The sequence below is a fragment of the Takifugu flavidus genome, chromosome 10 (genome assembly GCF_003711565.1).
Source record: "Takifugu flavidus isolate HTHZ2018 chromosome 10, ASM371156v2, whole genome shotgun sequence".
In the NCBI taxonomy this organism is placed as follows: domain Eukaryota; kingdom Metazoa; phylum Chordata; class Actinopteri; order Tetraodontiformes; family Tetraodontidae; genus Takifugu; species Takifugu flavidus.
In genome coordinates, this window is record NC_079529.1 from 11,460,812 (window position 1) to 11,479,241 (window position 18,430).

The window sequence follows — 18,430 nt, forward strand, 5'->3', positions numbered from 1 at the left end:
AATCGTTGACTCTTCTAGTTTCATATGGCGGTGGTCACCGCGGTCGCTATTGCAACGGGACCAAACGACTAAACAAGCAGTAGACGGCGGAAGAATGGTGGAAACGCTGCCTACAGAAAGCGACGAGCCGGTTTCGAAATACAGATACCATCATGCAATTCTGCAAGCCCCGCCCCTCACCCCCCAGCCAATGGGTGAACCGACTGTCGATCAGCCAATCAGAAAGCCGCGGGGAAAGTTCAAACTCGAGACCAGAAGCAGCTTGGAATTTCCTAGCGTTGAGACGCTTTGTTTACTTTTGTGTTTGATTCATAAAACTAGCAAAGATATCTCTTAATAAAGGGGTTCATCATGGTGGATTCAGACAGGAACAACGGATGTAAGTAGAAGTACTGTTTACTGTTTTTACTGCATTTTTCTCTTTGCCACGTACGCCGTGTTTGCAGACAGAATTTTTACCAGTTATTTAAGTCGTATTTAGTGACATTGATTAAATCAATCTTATCTAAATATATTTGTTCGAGGGAAAAATAGGTTAAATATATAGGATAGTTTCCAAGGTAACATCTGAGTATACTGTCATCTCTTAATCTCAAGCATATCTTATAATATTTATAATGAGAAATGAAGATTTACTGTAGTGTAATAACTTTCTTTGTCTTGGTTCACAGACATCTATAAATAGTAAATCTCTCTCTCTCTCTTCCAGTTGAGCGTCTGACAGCAGAACAGATGGATGAACAGAGGGTCCAGAATGTGGCCTATCAGTACTTGTGCAGGCTGGAGGAGGCCAAGAGGTCAGTTCAAGTAAGAGATCTTGTCCCTGTTCTACTTAGTTTCATTTGTTGTGGGGTATATTCTTCCTCCTGTTCTCAGGTGGATTGAGGCTTGCCTGGGTGAGGAACTTCCTGCTCCCACTGAGCTGGAGGAGGTTTTGAGGAACGGGGTTATTCTTGCAAAATTGGGTCATCGATTTGCTCCAAATGCTGTTGGTCTGAAGAAGATCTTTGACCCTGAACAGCAGCGATATCAGGTAACAGACACACACAAGTATAATCTTTATTATTATGTCTTTATTAACTGATTCTCTGTGTACTGACAAATCAGGCGGTGGGTCTGCATTTCCGTCACACCGACAACATCAACCAATGGAGGAATGCTTTGATTGCAGTTGGGCTGCCAGCGGTCAGTGAGCTCACTCTGACTGACTTATTGTTCAGATGGTCAGAATAATGGTACTGATCTTCATTTTATTCTTTCAGATCTTCCACCCAGAAACCACAGACATCTATGACAAAAAGAACATGCCCAGAGCCATTTACTGTGTCCATGCTCTCAGGTCGGTGTCTCTGCCTGTCAGTCTGTTTGACCACCTGTATCTCTGCAGGCTCTGTATTGACTGACTGACTGTCTGTTTGTCTGTCTACAGCATCTACATGTACAGACAAGGTTTGGCTCCACAGATTCAGGACTTGTATGGAAAAGTCAACTTTACCGGTGAGTTTACAGTGATAAATGATCTCGGGTGTATGTTGGCCTTTGCCTGTGTGTGTTCATGACAGTAGTCACCGAGTAAGAGTCCGCTGTAGAAACGATGTGTTTGAGGGTTCAGGCAAGGATTTGGTTAGAGTTGGTTATTTAGTAGTGATAGTTTGAGTTAAGGGAAGAGGCTGGGGAATGGATTATACCGGTATGGATCAGAGTCCTCACAATGACAGAAATACATGTGTGTGTTTTCAGAGGAGGAAATCAATAACATGAAATTAGAGTTGGATAAATATGGAATCCATCTTCCGGCATTTAACAAAATTGGAGGAATTCTGGCCAAGGAGCTGTCAGTGGACGAGGCAGCAGGTAGACGTCACATTGGTTGGTCGCATTCATGTGTGGGAGTGGTCAAAAACCCCAATGGTTATTCTTCCCCTGGTTCTGTTTCCCATCAGTCCATGCAGCTGTGATTGCTATCAATGAGGCGGTGGACCGTGGCCATTTGGAGATCACAGCGGCATCGCTGAGGAATCCCAATGCCCTCCTTAGTGACCTACAGGAGGCGCAGATGAGTGTCTATCAAGAAATGCTGCGGCAGGCTAAAGCAAAGAAAAAGCAGCACGCGGCCATCAAGGTGCACTCAGAGACTGTTACACTTAACACGGAACGTCTAAACCATTGCATAAAGTCAAAAAACGTTCGACAGCAAAAGTGTTTGTGTAGTCGAGTACAAGTGGAGGCGCTTCACGTTTCTGTGTATTTTAGCTTGGAGCTCACGAGGACAAAGATATCTATGAAGAGTTTCTGACTTGGAGAGAAATTCAGGACACCATCACTCTGGTCAACAGTGAGTTGCATTCCAAAAATGTTTTATTTTTATATGTATAAAATAAATGTCTAAAGACTGTACAATAGAAAAAAGCTAAACACATCTATTGTGAAAGTTCGAGCAGCAGTGGAGCAGGTGGATGAAGCTCTGGACTCCTCCAATCAACCCGACCTCCTCACAGCTCTGCAGCTGTCATCTTTGGCCCTCAGGGGCCTCCGTCGTGATAATGGGCCCTGGTACCTGGATCAGCTGCTGGCAGACCGACAGCTCAAGGCGCTGGTAAACCCAACACACTCAGAATACTGAAGGATTTAACACAATTTTGGACCCCAGCAGAAAAGGAAGAGCGTCATTCTTGAGTCACGTCTGCAAGGCGCAGTGGTTAAACAGGTTTTGGGTTTGACGGGCTTTTCTGTGTGGAGTTTGCATGTTCTCTGCATGACACGTGTTTGGGGTGAACTGGTGACTCCCTCGTGCGATTTAGGCCCATGTAAATAACATACTAGCTTGCAGGCCTAAACTACCGAGTACGAGGGCAACTGCCCGTGCAGAGTTGTGAGAAATGAGAGAGGAGGAGGAAGATAAGTGATGTTAAGAGGGCAGGAGCTCTCAGAAGAGGGTCGCTATTGCTCTGAGAGAGCTCTAGAGGTCACCCCACCATCGGGGAACAAGATATAAGAGTCTTAACAGACACTGCTTTACCAGTCAACACTCATGTGAGAAACACGGTCAACAAGGGATAGATGGGCACCAACAAGACTGTTCAAGTAGGAAGGAGCAGATCCAGCTGAAGGTCACGGGGGGAACGAGGAGGGGTGTCTTCTGCATAGCAGTCCTATGAAAAACCATGTGATGGGATGACTGACCCACGCAAGGTTGTGGACCGTATATAGTAAAGAACAGTGGCTCCTTCACCAGTCCTTAGAGGACCCCAGTGGAGAGCTGAATGAATGCCCGTATAGGTTAAATTCAAACCAGGAACAGAAGGTCGACTGAATCAAATGTAGCTGATGAATTGGGCAAAATGAGAACTGAAGCCTGACCAGATGCTTGGGTCGTTTTGAGTGTCCCCATCACAGACAACAGGGATGTTACCGTGGCATTTATCGAGTGACAGACTTAGTTGATGGACAACAGGCTTTGTGTTTGACCTTTGACCTTAGGAACAAGGCTGTGTTGACCCTCTTGAACCTGCTGAGCTGCAGGAAGGTGTGACCATGGCCAATTGCACTGCTGAGAGATCCAGAGCCAGTAAGTCCCCAACTGTCTCTCTTCTGGTATTTACAGTTCTCTGTGTGCATCAGTAAGTTTGCATTTGTATGTGTGCCTACAGTGCACACAGCTGTGCAGAATCTCAACGCATCCCTGCGCCTCGATGATGCCAGACGCACCGTCAGCTGTCTAATGGTAGCCGAGCTTCAGCTGCCTGAAGTTTTCCCTTTGCTGCAACTCTTTACCATGATGAGCTGAAAGTGCTACAAAGAAGAGCTCCTCAGGTATCTGAGACACATTAACCCTACCCGGAACCCTAACTGAGTCCCACCCCTGGCCTGAGTCCCACCCCTGGCCTGAGTCCCACCCCTGGCCTGAGTCCCACCCCTGGCCTGAGTCCTTCCCCTGGCCTGAGTCCTACCCCTGGCCTGAGTCCTACCCCTGGCCTGAGTCCTACCCCTACCCTGAGTCCTACCCCTACCCTGAGTCCTTCCCCTACCCTGAGTCCTACCCCTACCCTGAGTCCAGTCACAGGAATGTCCTGTTAAACTCCATCAGGGGGAGATGCAGCAGGAGGAACTGTTTGTTGCTGTGGAGATGCTGTCGGAGGTTGCACTCATCAATCAGGCGCTCGAGGTGGGGCAGCTGCACCAGTTTGGCTCCCTGTTGACCAGTCCGTCTGCGGGTCTCTCTGATGTGGACCCAACCCTGTTCCACAGGTAAGCTTTGGACAAAACGGGCCTTGTGTTTTTTCAGCTCCAATTTATGTCATGCAGCGTGTGTTTTATAGTACCTCAGCACCCATGTGCAGGTGAGTCGGTTTCTGCACAGGTCAAGGTTGTCAGTTTGACTGATGTGCTCAAATCCAACAACTGCACTGAACCTGAAGTAACAAAGTCCTTTAAATGAGAATGTTCATGCATGCTCTGACAGGTTGACATCGGCACCCTAAATGAGTTTTAAAAGCTCCTCTTTTGACCAGATGTTAGCTGAAGCTGACCATGTTGATCTTTTATCAGGTACTTTAAGTTTCTGCTTGATATGAAGCAGCAGATGTGCAATGATCTGCTCACCTGGAATCAGCTGCAGGAAGGAGTCGACTCTGTCAACAACTCTGTTGAAGATGAATATGAGAGTATGAAACACACACACACACACACATTTTTTGCACGTTTGACAGCACAAAAGGGTCGCCCTCAAATCTGATAACAAGCAGCTACAACAAACACGTCATAATTTAGAGTTTAGCATAAAGGAAGGTGTGGATAAGAACCTTTATACAGTTTTATAAGCAAAAGATGTAAATCTACAATTCTGGAGTCTCTGTTCAGTCTTGATGCTCCTTTAAATTTGGTTCTTATTTTGCTGTTTATGGATTAAGTCACCTTCATATCCATCTTCAAAAGTCTGAAAAAAGCAATGGAACTTTTCTGGTATCACTGACGTTACTACTGTTCAGGATTAGAAGAAAAGGCCAGATTAGTCTTGTGAAAAACAGTGGCCAGAATGGTCTGCTGACATACATCATATAACGCTCCTTTAACACATGAATCTGCTGATGGTTCCATAAAAGCTTTTCTAAATCTACTAAATTGATGAAAGCGAAGTGGAAAACTTTGATTGGAAAACCCAAAGGAGCCGAGTGGTGATCAGAGTTCTTAGGTAAAGCACATTAATGAAACACCTGACTCACAGTGTAGGTACAAAACAGAATAAGTGACACAAAAGCTCTTCACTTTCACCTTTTTGGTTTGTTTTAGCTGCTCCAGATTAAAAGTGGCACTTACAACAAGCTTTGTTTCACACATGCACAAAGAGTGTGAACGCTGGGATGGGAGGTGTGATGCCTGCTTGTGAACTGATGTGTGTCACCTCCAGAGTTGCTGGCTGTGGCTGAGATCAACGAGGCTGTGGACAGAGGTGACTCCCGGAAGCTGCTGGCTTCTCTGCTGCTGCCTTCGTGTGGAATTGATGAGGTTTCCGCTGCCAACGCCTGCAGATATCTGACCCTACTGACCCGATACAGGCAGCGCAAAGCTCAGGTGAGGCCTCGGCGAGCGCTCGTACGATGTCTGCTGGGGTTACTATCAGGTTACCTGTGTACCTGTGCTGTACAGGCAGACGGCAGGTGGTGTTCGGGTGCTTGTGGATGTTTATTTCCAGCTTTATTTATCTTGCATTTCTCTTCTCAGTCTTTTATGCCTGAACTTTTTGTTCTTCAGCTTCTGTAAATCCATCACAGGCTCCTCTTATAAATCCCCCATGGGCTCCTCTTGAAAGTGTTCTTGTTGAATCGTGAGCCTGTATAGCAACTCTTCTAGATTTATTCCTCCATCATCTCAGCTGTAAATGAAAATAAAGCCTTTTTGTTTGTGAGGATGAAGAGGAAGACTGAGAGAACGCACCTGCTGCTGCTCTGAGGATGATGAGAGTGAACAGTCATGTTTGATGGACAATACTGCTGTGTTCAGCTAAAGATGCTCGGGGTGTTTTTGCTTTGCTGTCCAAACGTACCTCCACTGACTGCTACAGATGTTTCTTCTTCACCGCGTGTTCCACTCGCGCTGCTTCTTTAATCTCTCAGGTTTGACGCTCTGCCTGTCCTTTAAAGCTGAAGACTGTTGCCGCTTGCCTTTGTTTGCAACTGACCATTCAGAATTTCAGTTAGAATGTTTCTTTTTTATGGGAACGTGATTTTGAACAGTGTCAGCACTTCTGCTGGACTAGTGTCGATGTCTCTGTCCAATCAGGTGAGCAGAGATGGAGCAGCTGAGCTGTGGTTGGCTGATATTCAGGAGGCAGTGAAGGAAGCCAATCAGGAGAGTCAGAACACGCTGAAAAGTGAGTCTGGCCAAGGTTTTCCTGCCAATGCTTCCTTAGGTCAACAAATCAATACAGACTGTGTTTGTTTGTTTGTTTGTTTGTTTGCAGTGTGTCTGGCTGTGGCAGCTGTAAATCAGGCAGTAAAAGAGAACAAAGTCAGTCAGACGCTCCGGGTTCTGACTATGCCAGAGACTCAGCTGCAGGGAATCATCTCTGCATGTGCTGCAGATTATCAGAGGGAACTCTACAGTCTGATCACGGACAGGATCCACGCAGGTGCAACACACGTGTTCAGTCTCTTACACCCAGTAAAAAACATGCCGTTTTAGAGAGTTGAGTTCTTCATACTCAGAATTTTTCATCTCTTTGGTTAGCATTTGGCATCATGCCTTTAAATTGGTTTGGGTGAGATGTTTGAGGATCCTTCCATAGCATTGTGACAATAGGCTGCTGGAGGTCGGGCCCACACATCCTAAAGCATAGGTGATGGATGGATGATATCAGGGTTTTGAGATGGAGACTTTTGCACCTAAGCTTGAACTCCTGGGCTGATGTCATGAGTTGTTAATTTAATATTTCCACAGTGTTTTTTTCCCCTTAACAGTCCTTCCTGTAGCATGATGCCCCATCACTAAAAAAACTGTTCAAAAACATTGAAATCTTAGTGTTTTTAAAAGTGACTTTGACAAAAATAATAAAAAGGTCATTTTGGTGTTCCTAACTGACCTCAAACATGTTTAGTGTGACTTTCCGGTGTATGTCAACCTCTGCTTCCACCTGATTTTAGGAGACAACAGGAGTCCATGGGTTCGAGCCTGCCTGAATGATGGCTCCTTCTATTATTTCCACCTGAACAAACTGGAGGGCTGCTGGGAAAAACCCAAAGGCTTCATACAGAACAGCATGTTTCTGCAGCAACATCAGATACAGGTGACATGAAAGGGTTATGAGTGAATGTGTTTCACCTGATGTTGTGTTCATACGACCACCAACAGGTGGGAATGAGTTATCAAGACCACCTGTATGAAGACACCACAGATCACTTCCCTCTCCTCATTACTTCTGGCTGATTCTGGACTTGTTTAATCCAGTGACCTCACCAGTGGGGGTGGGGGGAGCTGCAGCCAGTATCTGCAGCCCACAGACTGGGTGGAAATAAACTGTTGGTGCCTTTCTGTGATGCCAGGTTATCTTTGTTTTGTGCTTGACTGAGGCAGCGGGAGGCGTAATCGTCCCTTGGAGGGTGTTGGTGTTGGACAGGAAACTGAGTCCGAGTGTTGCATGTTTGTTTGACAGGAGGTCGTGAGCAGCGTCTCAGGCCTGTACAGTCGCAGGGGGCTGTGGCGAGGCAGCCAAGCCCTCGTTGTCCGCCTGCAGGCCCTCAGTAGAGGCTTTCTGCTCAGACAGCAGCTCCAGGCTCGACGCCGGTACCTGATGGTTCACACACCCGCTGTCATCCTCATCCAGGTGAGATTACTGGAATCTGCCTGTTTATGGGAACTTTTATTGAAGAAAGATCTGTATCATCTTATAAGGCTCTGGATCAGGAAGTATATGCATAGTGATGCATCCATAGATGGAATCAGCTCCAGCAGGTTTTCACAGCTGGCACAGGTGGACTGATTCTGCTTTGGTTCCAGCTCCTCACTGCCATCTGCTCTGGACCACAGGAAATGCACTAATACAGTTCTCGTTGTCTCCTCAGGCTCACTGGAGGAGGGTTGTCCAGCAGAGGAAGTACAGACGCAGACTACAGTTTCTCTACATGAACTGGAGAGCTGTTGTCAAGGTAACAGTCTTTAGAACTGTACTGAGTTCAACAAGGTTTGACCATCTCAATGAGCTGAAGCAGAATTGATTCAAGGAATTCTGGATCCATCCGACATCAAGCAACACAAATATTAAAAAGTTTTGTTTTTGTCAACAGATCCAGTCGTATGTGAAGATGTGGTTGGCAATGAAAAACTACCGTGCCCGACTAAACTTCTTCAGAGAAAACGTTTGTTTCTTCCTTCTCTTTTCACTCAGAACAAGGACTGCATCAGAATTATGATTTCAATCAAAGCCTAAAGCCTGGCACCACCCTCACTCAGTATGGCGTTTGTCCACAGGTGGGCGCTGTTGTGAAGATCCAGGCTTTCTTCAGAGCCAGTAAGGCTCGTGAGGAGTACAGGATGTTGGGTGAGTTTACAAGAAAAAGAACTTCCAACCAGGAATGTTTTATCTTTATTGTAGATTTCTGTCACTTTTCTTAGTGCATTCGGGCACGCCCCCTCTGGCGGTGGTCAGGAAGTTCATTCACTTGCTTGACCTGGGTGATGGTGACATCAGAGAGGAGGCTGAGCTACTTCGTCTGAGGAAGGAGGTGGTGCAGAGTATCCGCTTCAACAGACAGCTGGAAGAGGACCTAAACCTGATGGACCTGAAGATCGGTCTGCTGGTCCGGAACAAAGCCACGCTGCAGGTACCTGCTCACCTGAGGTGCCTCCTTAAACGATGAGCGATGCTGCTGTTTAACTGCTTCCTGCTGGATTTACCGAAACCCAATCACCCAGGAGCTGTCCTGGTAACCATAATATTCCTGGGTTAGGAGTTTGGCACCGGTTGTCACGGTGATCTACAGAGTCTTGTTATAGTTGGATTTGTCAAGTTCACAAACCTGCCTGTTTCTGGACAGGAAGTGGTTACCCACTGCAAGAAGCTGACTAAGAAGAACAAGGAGCAGCTGTCAGGCATGCTGGACATGGAGAGAAGTAAAGGACTGAAGGCTCTGAGCAAAGAGAGGAGACAGAGACTGGAGGCCTATCAGCACCTCTTTTACCTGCTGCAGGTGAGAACAGCCCACACAGGTGCCCACGGGCGACCTCCCTCCTGATCCTGAGGGAGATCAGGGATCAGCGGTGTGAGGCGTGACTGGTGTACTCTGCCGTTCCAGACCCAACCGCTCTACCTGGCCCAGCTCATTTTCCTGATGCCTCAGACTCGCTCCACCGCCTTCATGGAGATGTTGGTCTTCAGTCTGTTTAACTACGGCTCTGACGGCAGGGATGCCTTCCTGCTGCTGCAGCTGTTCACCGAGGCGCTGCGTTATGAGATCAGGTGATCTCTCACACACACGCACGCTCACACAGATTAGTTGTGCCAGTCAGGATTCCCATTTACACAAACGTCCTGAGGCTCCTCCTCGAACTTAATCCTAAACACATTTTTAACCGTAAACCCAAACCTCAGCCTCAGGCAGACAAAATGCCCTCACACACACACACACACACACACACACACACACACACACACACACACACACACACACACACACACACACCTTGGCCAGTCTTTTACTCACCTGTGCCTGCCCTCACACTTGATCTGTAGTTTGAAATCCATCCATTCAGACATTATCAACCTTCGGCCCAGCCCAGCCCCCCCACAATTACTCTGTCTTTGGTTCTGACCTGTCCACATCTCTACACCGGTGAGGACACAAAGTCCTGTCCTGAACTAACCTGGTCTGTGTCCTGATGTCAGCCTGAAGGTGGAGAAACCTCAGGATGTCATCACAGGTAACCCAACTGTGATCAAGATGTTGGTCAACTTCTACCGTAACGCCCATGGTCAGAACGCCCTGCGCGACTCCCTGGGACCAGCTCTGCAGGACATCCTGATGGATAAAGACCTAAGCATCAGGACCGACCCAGTCGACGTCTACAAGACCTGGATCAACTTGTCCGAGACCCAGACTGGATGCAAGAGGTCTGGCGGAGTCTTCAGCAGAGGAAATGGTGTTTGTCAGGTGACGTCTGACTCCTCCCACTCCGTATCTGTTCCAGCTCGCTGCCCTATGACGTCTCACCTGCTGAAGCTCTGACTCACCCTGAGGTCCAGAGACGTGTCGAGGTCGCTGTGGTCAACCTGAGGAACCTGACGGACAGAGTGCTCAAAGCCATCACGTCCAACCTCAGTAAACTGCCGTGAGTCCTAAAAGCCTCTCTTCCGGCGAGGGTTAGGGGTGTTGTTCCGACGAGTGCGTCCACCGCTCAGCTCGTCTTCTTTGGCCTTCTCGCAGGTACGGCTTACGCTACACAGCCAAGGTTCTGCGAGACTCTCTGCAGCTGAAGTTTCCTGGAGCCAGTGAGGATGAACTCTACAAGGTGATGACCAGGAGGTGATGACCAGGAGCAGCAGCCTGGCGTCCTGCTGAACATTTTCACTGTGCCAATGAAACATTGGGTCTGACACGACCCGGCTAGGCTGCCTGTCCACTCCGTCTTCAGTGAGCAGCAGCGGCGGCCTGGAAGTAGTGAAGGAAGTCATGTAGGGTGGGGCGATATCACCACAAACACTTCCTCCATCTAGACGAGTAGAAGAGATTAGCATGCATTAGTTGTGCCCCTCTATTAGTTGAACTGTTTCCATTGAATTTATTTATTATGTGTCAGGTTTGTTTCCTTCTGGGGGGGCTTTTCTTCTCTCTTGGCACCGACTGTCCTATAGGGACGGCGCTGTCCTGCCACGTGCTAACCCAAACCCGAGCCTCAGTCAGATTCAGTTCATCTTCTAGAAGATCCCAACTGTCCAACTTCTTTGCGCAGGTCGTTGGGAACCTGGTCTACTACCGCTACATGAACCCGGCCATTGTGGCTCCAGATGGGTTTGATGTAGTTGACCGCTCAGCCAGTTCGACCCTGCAGCCGGAGCAGCGATTCATCCTGGGCTCCATCTCACGCATGCTGCAGCAGGCCGCTGCCAACAAGCACTTCCACGGAGACGGCCCCCACATCAGAGCCCTCAACCAGTACATCAGTCAGACCCACAGCAGGTTCAGGTGTGAGTCCACGCTGGTCTCCCTGCTCTGCCCGCTGCGGCCTCACCACCTCTTTCACTCTTCCTGTCTGACAGGAAGTTTCTTGTGTGTGTTTGCGACGTTCCCGAGCCAAAGGACCGATTCAACGTGGACGAGTTCTCCGAGTTACTCGTCGTCAACAAGCCTGTGATCTACATCTCTGTCAGCGAACTGCTCAACACACACAAGGTGGGTTCACACCTGTAGATTCTGCCGGTACCAGTTGGATCCCGCAAAGACCAGCATCCAAGGACTGCTTCTTCACTCTGTGTGTGTGTGTGTGTGTGTGTGTGTGTGTGTAGCTGTTGTTGGAGCACCAGGAGGCCTTATGTGCGGACCCCGCTGACCCCCTCAGGCTGCTGCTGCAGGACCTTGGTTGTGTCCCGACCCTGCAGGAGCTTATGGGTAATTATACTGCTGTTGTTTGGACAGCGTTAATGACGTGTCAGCGTTCTCTGAGCACAACACAAATGTTTGTTTGTTGTTTTCTCCAGGAGAGTCTTCAGCTGATCCAGGATCAGAGGTTTCTCTGACCCTAACCAACAGGTTCAACATCTTTGATGAGACTGACCAGGTGTACACAGGAGGACTGCTGCTCAGGTAGCTTAGCACGCTAGCTAGTTCTGACCGAAGCCATTTATTTACACCCTAGATTCATCTGCTGACTTTTATTGTTCCAGCACGAAGCAGCTGATCATTGATGTGATCAGGACTCAGTCAGGTGATTCTCTGAGTGACATCCTGAGGGCCTCTGTGTCACATGATGAGGTACTCACACATGCACACGCCTATAGATGGAGGTTTAGGGGACCCTCCTCTCCAGCTGACGTGTAATCCTTCCCCAGAAAGTCTGTCATGATTGGCTGATGCAGCGACGTGCGCAGCGGGAGGCTCTGACCCCTGAGAAGATAAAGAGAAACCCGACGCTGATTGCCAACAGCAGCCTGAGTCTAGAGGAGAAGAAGAGGAAGATCCTAAAGAGTCTTTGCCGTCTCGAGGCCTTGGGGGTCCTGAAACCGCCTCACAGTGAAAACCAGATTCTGCACATGATCGCCAAGGTGAACGACCACATGCAGACAGGAGACGAGGCTGTGTTTGTGCTATTGGGGGCTGTTCCTGTATCTCCTATGTGAGATATTCACAAAAACCTCTTAACTTCACAGGATATCTGCCAACGGCGTCTGCACCGCCAGTGCCGGGGGGCGGAGCTTCAGAAACTTGGTCAGACTCTCTGCAGTCTGGAGGCAAAGGCCTGCTTCCACAGCGAGCAGGTGGACTATTACAGCGACTACATCACTTCCTGTCTGGACAACCTGACGGCCAAAAGGTTCTTATATGCTGAGATGATGGATTCGTCCGGATTACTCACCTGTGTGAACTCTTCACCTGCTTGTGTGTTGCAGTAAACTGACCAACAGGAAGGCAGCAGAGGGCAAAGGGAGGAAGAAGCTTTGTGCTGTCAGTTACAGCGCTGTCCAGCTGCATGAGAAGGGTGTTCTGTTGGAGATCCAGGACCTGCCTAACACCCAGTAAGAACATCCTTCTCACCGGCATCAACCGGAGCAAACGGCACGTTGGTCACTGTCGATCATTCCAGGTTTAAAAACGTCATCTTCGACATTATTCCTGGATCCGAGACGGGCAGTTTCGTAGTCAAGGCTCGGTTCCTCGGTGTGGAGATGGAGCAGTTCACTCTTAAATATCAGGTACAAAAACTCTGACAAAGCAGAATGGATGCTGATAAAGCAGGTCGGAACACGAGTGTCTCAAGTTTAGGGTTGTGTACTCTTTGTTGCCACAAGCTCAGTGTGTGTGTGTGTGTGTGTGTGTGTGTGTGTGTGTGTTCCCAGGACCTCCTGCACCTTCAGTATGAGGGCGTGGCAGTGATGAAGATGTTTGACAAGGCAAAGGTTAATGTTAACCTGCTCATCTTCCTCCTCAACAAGAAGCTGTTGAAGAAGTGATCCACGTGCACTGATCACCTGTGTCACCATTGATGATGCGTCTGTACTTCCTGTCTGAGTTTTTACATTTTTAACTGTAAATATTTACTGTCTGCATAGAGAAATCAAAGACTTTACTTCAATAAAAAGGGATTTATTCTCAAACTAAACGAGGTCTTCAAAGCTCCATATGAGGACGTGCACGGCGAACACTTCATTTGGCTGTTTTCAGAAAATTTCCAGCGATTCTGATTGAATGAGAAAGCACAAGGCAACAGCTTGAACATCAAAGTTTTTATTCCACTTTTTAAGTTCCAACCAGAAGAAAAAGATCACTGATCAACTTCTGCTGAGTCACTTACAAAAATACTTGATTCTAAGCTGCAGGCGGGTGTCCTGACCAGTTCAGCCATAAACCAGTCTGAGCTGCTTTAAACTGGGGATGTTCTGAGCCCAGACCCACTGTCTGTCAGTTCTGGTCAATAAATTTAAAATTTTAACCACGTTTATTTTTGGATCTTTTCTTTTCAATGAATCAGTGAACTCCTGAATTTCTGCTGCCTTTTTCCAAACTGTAGGAATGAACCAGCATCAGCGTGTCCAGGTTTGGTCTGTAGGAACTGGGCCACACTGGTTCAGATCACCTGTGGGCCTGACAGGTGGAGGTGAAGCTCCTAATGTCTGTGGTGATGTGACACCCCTGAACCTGGACAAACAGGATCTACTGCAGTCAAACCGCACCTTCATGATTTAAATAAAATTGTTAATTAGCACAAATGCTCATTGAATTTGGTTTCCATGAAGTGACTTTAATATTGATATTGGTTCTTCTGTGTGTCCACTCCCCAGAAGAACAGATGGAGGCCGATTATTATGTCACATAAATGCTTATACTACGGCCGGAGCCTGTCTTGGTTTTCTTTTTCCAGTTTTGCTGCTTATAATCCACCAAGGCCTGAAGGATGGGTGGGCCAGATCCCCGGAGGAGGACTTCTGAAAATGTCCCTGGACTTATTTCTGTCTGTTATATTTGACTGAAGCAAACATTGACGTTCTCTGTAGAATATGCTGCTCAGTCCGTCCCAGGGAGACGCATCCCTCGCCTGTGGCTCTGCTTCAGGTTTCTCCTTCTCTGAACAGTTGATGCTGTTGTGTCGGGAAAGTTAACGAGATTATTCATTTATGACAAATTATTACATTCCAATCATTCCAGGTTTAGCCGAGTCCAATGAGTCCCCGGTTCATCCCAACCAGGCTACGCTCTTCCTGTCTGTGAATTGTCCCTTGTGCTCCAGCTTCAGCGTGAACATCCTTCACCTGTTTACAGCTTTAGCTCAAGATCCTTCAGACTTCTTTGGAATTTCAAAAAGGAAAAATGACACCTTTTTCGGAACAACACAAATGAGTTTTGAATTGAGGTTTCCGCTGATCAACGGGATCACAAATAACAGTTTTCACATGGACCGCTGATCATTTGCAGCTGTTCGAGGTCATTTTGGATCCATCACCTTAGCGAACATCATTAAACATCAAAGAAGCCTCATTCAGAAACTGTTGGAGTCTCTGATTTCAGTATTTGTGGTAACTAATTGGTTTGGTAGCGACACGGTTGCCTCCAGCCTTTTAAACCAAACTCAAACTTCTCCCCACACAGCTACCCATAATTCTTGCTCGTGTTCTTTCTACTATCAATCCCCATTGAACTCAATGACCTTCTCAGCGAGGATCTCCTGGAAGGTGGACAGTTGCTTCATCTGCTCTGTCTGCATCGAGTGTCTCCTCATGAGCTTCTTCTTCATCTTGAAATCCAAGCCACGTTTCGGAGACGCCGGGGCGACGGGGACAAGTATTTTTTGTCCAGAGTGGATGGGGGAGGTGGACTTTCCGTTGGCTCGGATATCGGGGATCGGTCTGTGGTGGTTGATGTTTAGTGGAGGCAGGAAGCCAGGTCTGCTCTGGGAAATATGGTCAAGGAGGAGGGTCCCGGAGCCTCGGCGCTCCAGGAGTCCCGGAGAACGTCTGCGCATTGTGAGGGGGGACACAGAGTTGGGTATGTTTTCCAACGATTCCCTGGATGCGCTGGTGACCAGGGAGAAGGGGGAAGCACTGACCTTTCTTCGCTCCGCAGGCACCCAACCAGTATCTGGAGCAACCGGGTGGGTCTCTGGACACAGCTGGCTCTCTGACTCTAAGTGCTCCGTTCGGATGAGCTTGGGGTGAACCACAACATGGGGCGGACATACTGGTCCTCCGCTGTTCTCCTGGGGCTCGGGGGCTGTGTTCCTGCGGTAAAAGGTCTGGTGCTGTTGGACTTTGTCAGCCCAAGAAGACTCTGCGGATGCCACATAGTCCTCAGCGAAAGAGCGTTCCGTCAGACTGGGGGAGCATGGGTCATGTGTCTCAATGCTGTGTCTCCGTGACAACAAAGGTCTCTGTGGCTCTGTGAGGGATAGATCATTGATTGTCTTGCTCAGCTCCTCCACCTCCAGGCCGCCGCTGTGCTCCTTGGGAACTCCGTTGGGCACTGATGGTGCCACTAGACCCCAAGGCTCCGAGTTCAGTCTCTTTAGGAGTTTGTGTGGCGGTGGTCGTTTTTCTCCTCCTTGCCGAGCTGAAGGTAAAGGCAAAGCTGAGGTTAGTGCAAAGCTGAAGACCCCCTCCTCATTTTGGTTCTTGTCTCCTGCTAGTAAAGAGGTTCCAATCTCAACATCAGAGGGAGACATGCAGGCTGGAGATAGCTTGTCCACAATCCCCGGTGATGGAGGCGAGTTGAGGTACTGTTTGGTCTTCTTGGTGCCTGATGGAGATGTGTCCATGGTGATGATGATCACCTCCTTTCCTTTGGCCTTGCAGGCATCTAGCAGGACCTGCAGGGTTTCATGGTCCCCTTTGTCGATAGCGTGCATGAGGGCAGAGGAACCAGAATAGTCCTTCAGGCTGGGATCAGCTCCGTTCTCCAGTAGGAGTGACACCACTTCTCTCCCCGCCCGCTCAGCGCAGGCATGCATCAGTGCTGTCCTCCCACATTTGTCAGGGATATTTGGGTCAGCACCTTTCTCCAGCAGATACCTCACTATCTTCTTTCGTGTCTGTGGATCATCATAACTGGCCAAACAGGCAGCAGAGATGGGGGTCTCGCCACGTTCATTTCCCTCATTGATATAAGCTCCTCCTTCCAGCAGCAGCCGCGTCAGCCTCAACTTGCCCTGGAAGACGGCTTTGAGGAGGGCGTTCCCCTCGGTTTGTTGGGGCCCTCCATCACCCATGATCCTCCTCTCCTCAGTCTTCCTCTCCGCAGCAGCCTAGCTTATTGTTGGCTAACCATCCTCTGTTTGAAGTCACATGATCTGTGGGAGAAAAACAACCCTGGTGAGGTCTAATACTAAATAGTGATTTCTTCCCCCTGATGTCTGGAAGCTCATCCCCTTTTATGTAGCATCTCTGTCATCAACCACCAGCACCACTCAGAAATATCAGCTCGTTTCCCGACCACAGCACAAAACTGTCACTATTACTGTTTTGTTGTTTCCTTCAAATAGAATGGTTGTTGTTGTTGTACTCTAAGCCTCCCCGGCCAGATGTGAGTCCACTGTACTAGAACCAAATGATTGACAGCTCTGCCTATGGCCACAACCTCAGCAGGGGGCTGGACTCTCTACTCGGGCACTTCCACCAGCTCCTCCTGGGGTTGCTGGGACCAGTGTCCCAGGCCAGACCTGGGGTCTCCTCAGGTATGGACATGTAAGAAAGACACCAGCCGCCCTACAGAGGAAAGTCTTGGGGAGAAGGGGGGGGTCTTCTTGCCAGAAAGGGGTTTCAAGACCTCAGTCAGGTGAATCACATCACACCTATGTTGCTGCCTTATATGTCACGGTCACATCTCACAGGTCTTCATTCCATCGCCATCTTTTCCGTCTTGGAGCATTTCTGACATTTTTATTTGATTTTCATCACTCCTCCCGTTTGTTCCTCGCAAGAACCATTCCTGGAATTCTGATCTAATTATTGGAACGATGGCTGAGCAAAGCTCATGCACACACATCTTTTACCATTCATTCCATCTATCACTTATCGATCACCCTGAGCGAGATCACCTGACTGCTGAGGAATGCAACTCAAAACCAGAAATGCACAGAATCAATACGTCAGGATGCCGCCATGACGCACTCAGATCTATATTTAAACGGTGAAGATAAGAACAGATGCATGCACACACACACACACACACACACACACACACACAGCTGATCGGCGCTTTGCTGTGTCATCACTGTGACCTCATTGGTTTTAGTCTCTGCAGCAGCAGCGGCAGCAATGATGATGCTGGTGAGGAGGATGATGATGGAGGTGAGGATGATGAGCTGTCGGTCTTCTTACCGCAAAGCTTCAGCTGCGTCGTCTTCATCTTCATCACCGGCCGGCCGCCTCTGTCTGATACTTCCGGTTCTGAACGCAGCGGAATGTTTACTGAGACTGATGAGCTGCAGCACCGCCGCTCGCTCTCCTCTTCCTCACAATCCGAGGCTCCCCCTGCTGCTCACTGCAGGGAAACGTCACTTCCCTCAGCCTTCACTCATTTTATCAGGCTCCGGGTGATCGGAACCGAACCCACGACGGCACTTTAATGATGATCCGAACCACTGGGTGACCCGTGTGTGCGTGTGTTCCTGCTCTACCATGAAGGGTCAGAGGATGACACACAAACGTTTCAGTCTCTTGGGATTCAGGATGAAGAGAGCAACAACTTCTGGTTCTTCCCAGACTTGGTGAATTCTGACTGGACCCTGATGGTGCAGCGTGTGGAGCCAGATGCAGCACTGAGCCCACTAACCACCTGCAGGGCTGCTCCTATGCAGCAGCTTCTGGAACAAATTGGGGAGGACAGTGTGACTGCACCTGCAGACATGGTGGGCTGAGGGTGCTGCCCCCTGACACGGAGCTGATGATCATTACTCTGCACCACCTCCTCCAGCGTGACTGCCCACACTCCACTACTGATGATCCACTTATTGATATCAGGATGCTGATGAAACATACACACACACTAGCTATTATGGATCCAGTTACCATGGAAACTGCAGTGCTGGAATCCTCAGGAACGTTCCCACACACTCTCCTGTATCACTTGCTTAGTTGGTTCTAAATACAGGAAATGGGAATCTGAGCACATAGTGAAGATCTCTTCACTGCCGATCTTTATCAATCAATCTTCATTTATTAGCATCTGTTACCATCAAAATTGTCTCTACAGAACCCCAGGGCCTGACCCCAGACAAGCAACAGCAGCAAGGAAAA

The 18,430-nt window shown here is 48.5% G+C and overlaps 2 protein-coding genes across 2 annotated transcripts; one reads left to right on the forward strand and one right to left on the reverse strand.

The window, feature by feature from the left end:
* The first annotated feature begins 218 nt into the window (after positions 1–218).
* Positions 219–13,629, forward strand: iqgap3 (IQ motif containing GTPase activating protein 3). The gene is given in 39 exon segments (XM_057046520.1): positions 219–379; positions 710–797; positions 877–1,033; positions 1,108–1,185; positions 1,263–1,339; positions 1,430–1,497; positions 1,741–1,854; positions 1,944–2,122; positions 2,254–2,335; positions 2,433–2,596; positions 3,481–3,568; positions 3,651–3,749; positions 3,752–3,813; positions 4,088–4,248; positions 4,549–4,664; positions 5,408–5,571; positions 6,280–6,370; positions 6,461–6,628; positions 7,140–7,282; positions 7,649–7,819; positions 8,058–8,141; positions 8,280–8,351; positions 8,464–8,533; positions 8,608–8,816; positions 9,030–9,182; positions 9,288–9,451; positions 9,878–10,102; positions 10,180–10,320; positions 10,416–10,500; positions 10,942–11,174; positions 11,249–11,381; positions 11,495–11,597; positions 11,687–11,792; positions 11,873–11,960; positions 12,038–12,250; positions 12,356–12,519; positions 12,596–12,721; positions 12,790–12,898; positions 13,043–13,629. Coding segments are annotated over 39 exon segments (4,890 nt in total). The 5' UTR covers positions 219–351; the 3' UTR covers positions 13,157–13,629.
* On the reverse strand, positions 13,415–18,372 carry LOC130533256 (ankyrin repeat domain-containing protein 34A). The gene is made up of 2 exons (XM_057046527.1): positions 17,513–18,372; positions 13,415–16,482 (listed from the first exon to the last, which is right to left on the reverse strand). The coding sequence occupies exon 2, from the start codon at positions 16,399–16,401 to the stop codon at positions 14,824–14,826; it is 1,578 nt and encodes a 525-aa protein (XP_056902507.1). The 5' UTR covers positions 16,402–16,482; positions 17,513–18,372; the 3' UTR covers positions 13,415–14,823.
* Between the last annotated feature and the right edge of the window lie 58 nt (positions 18,373–18,430).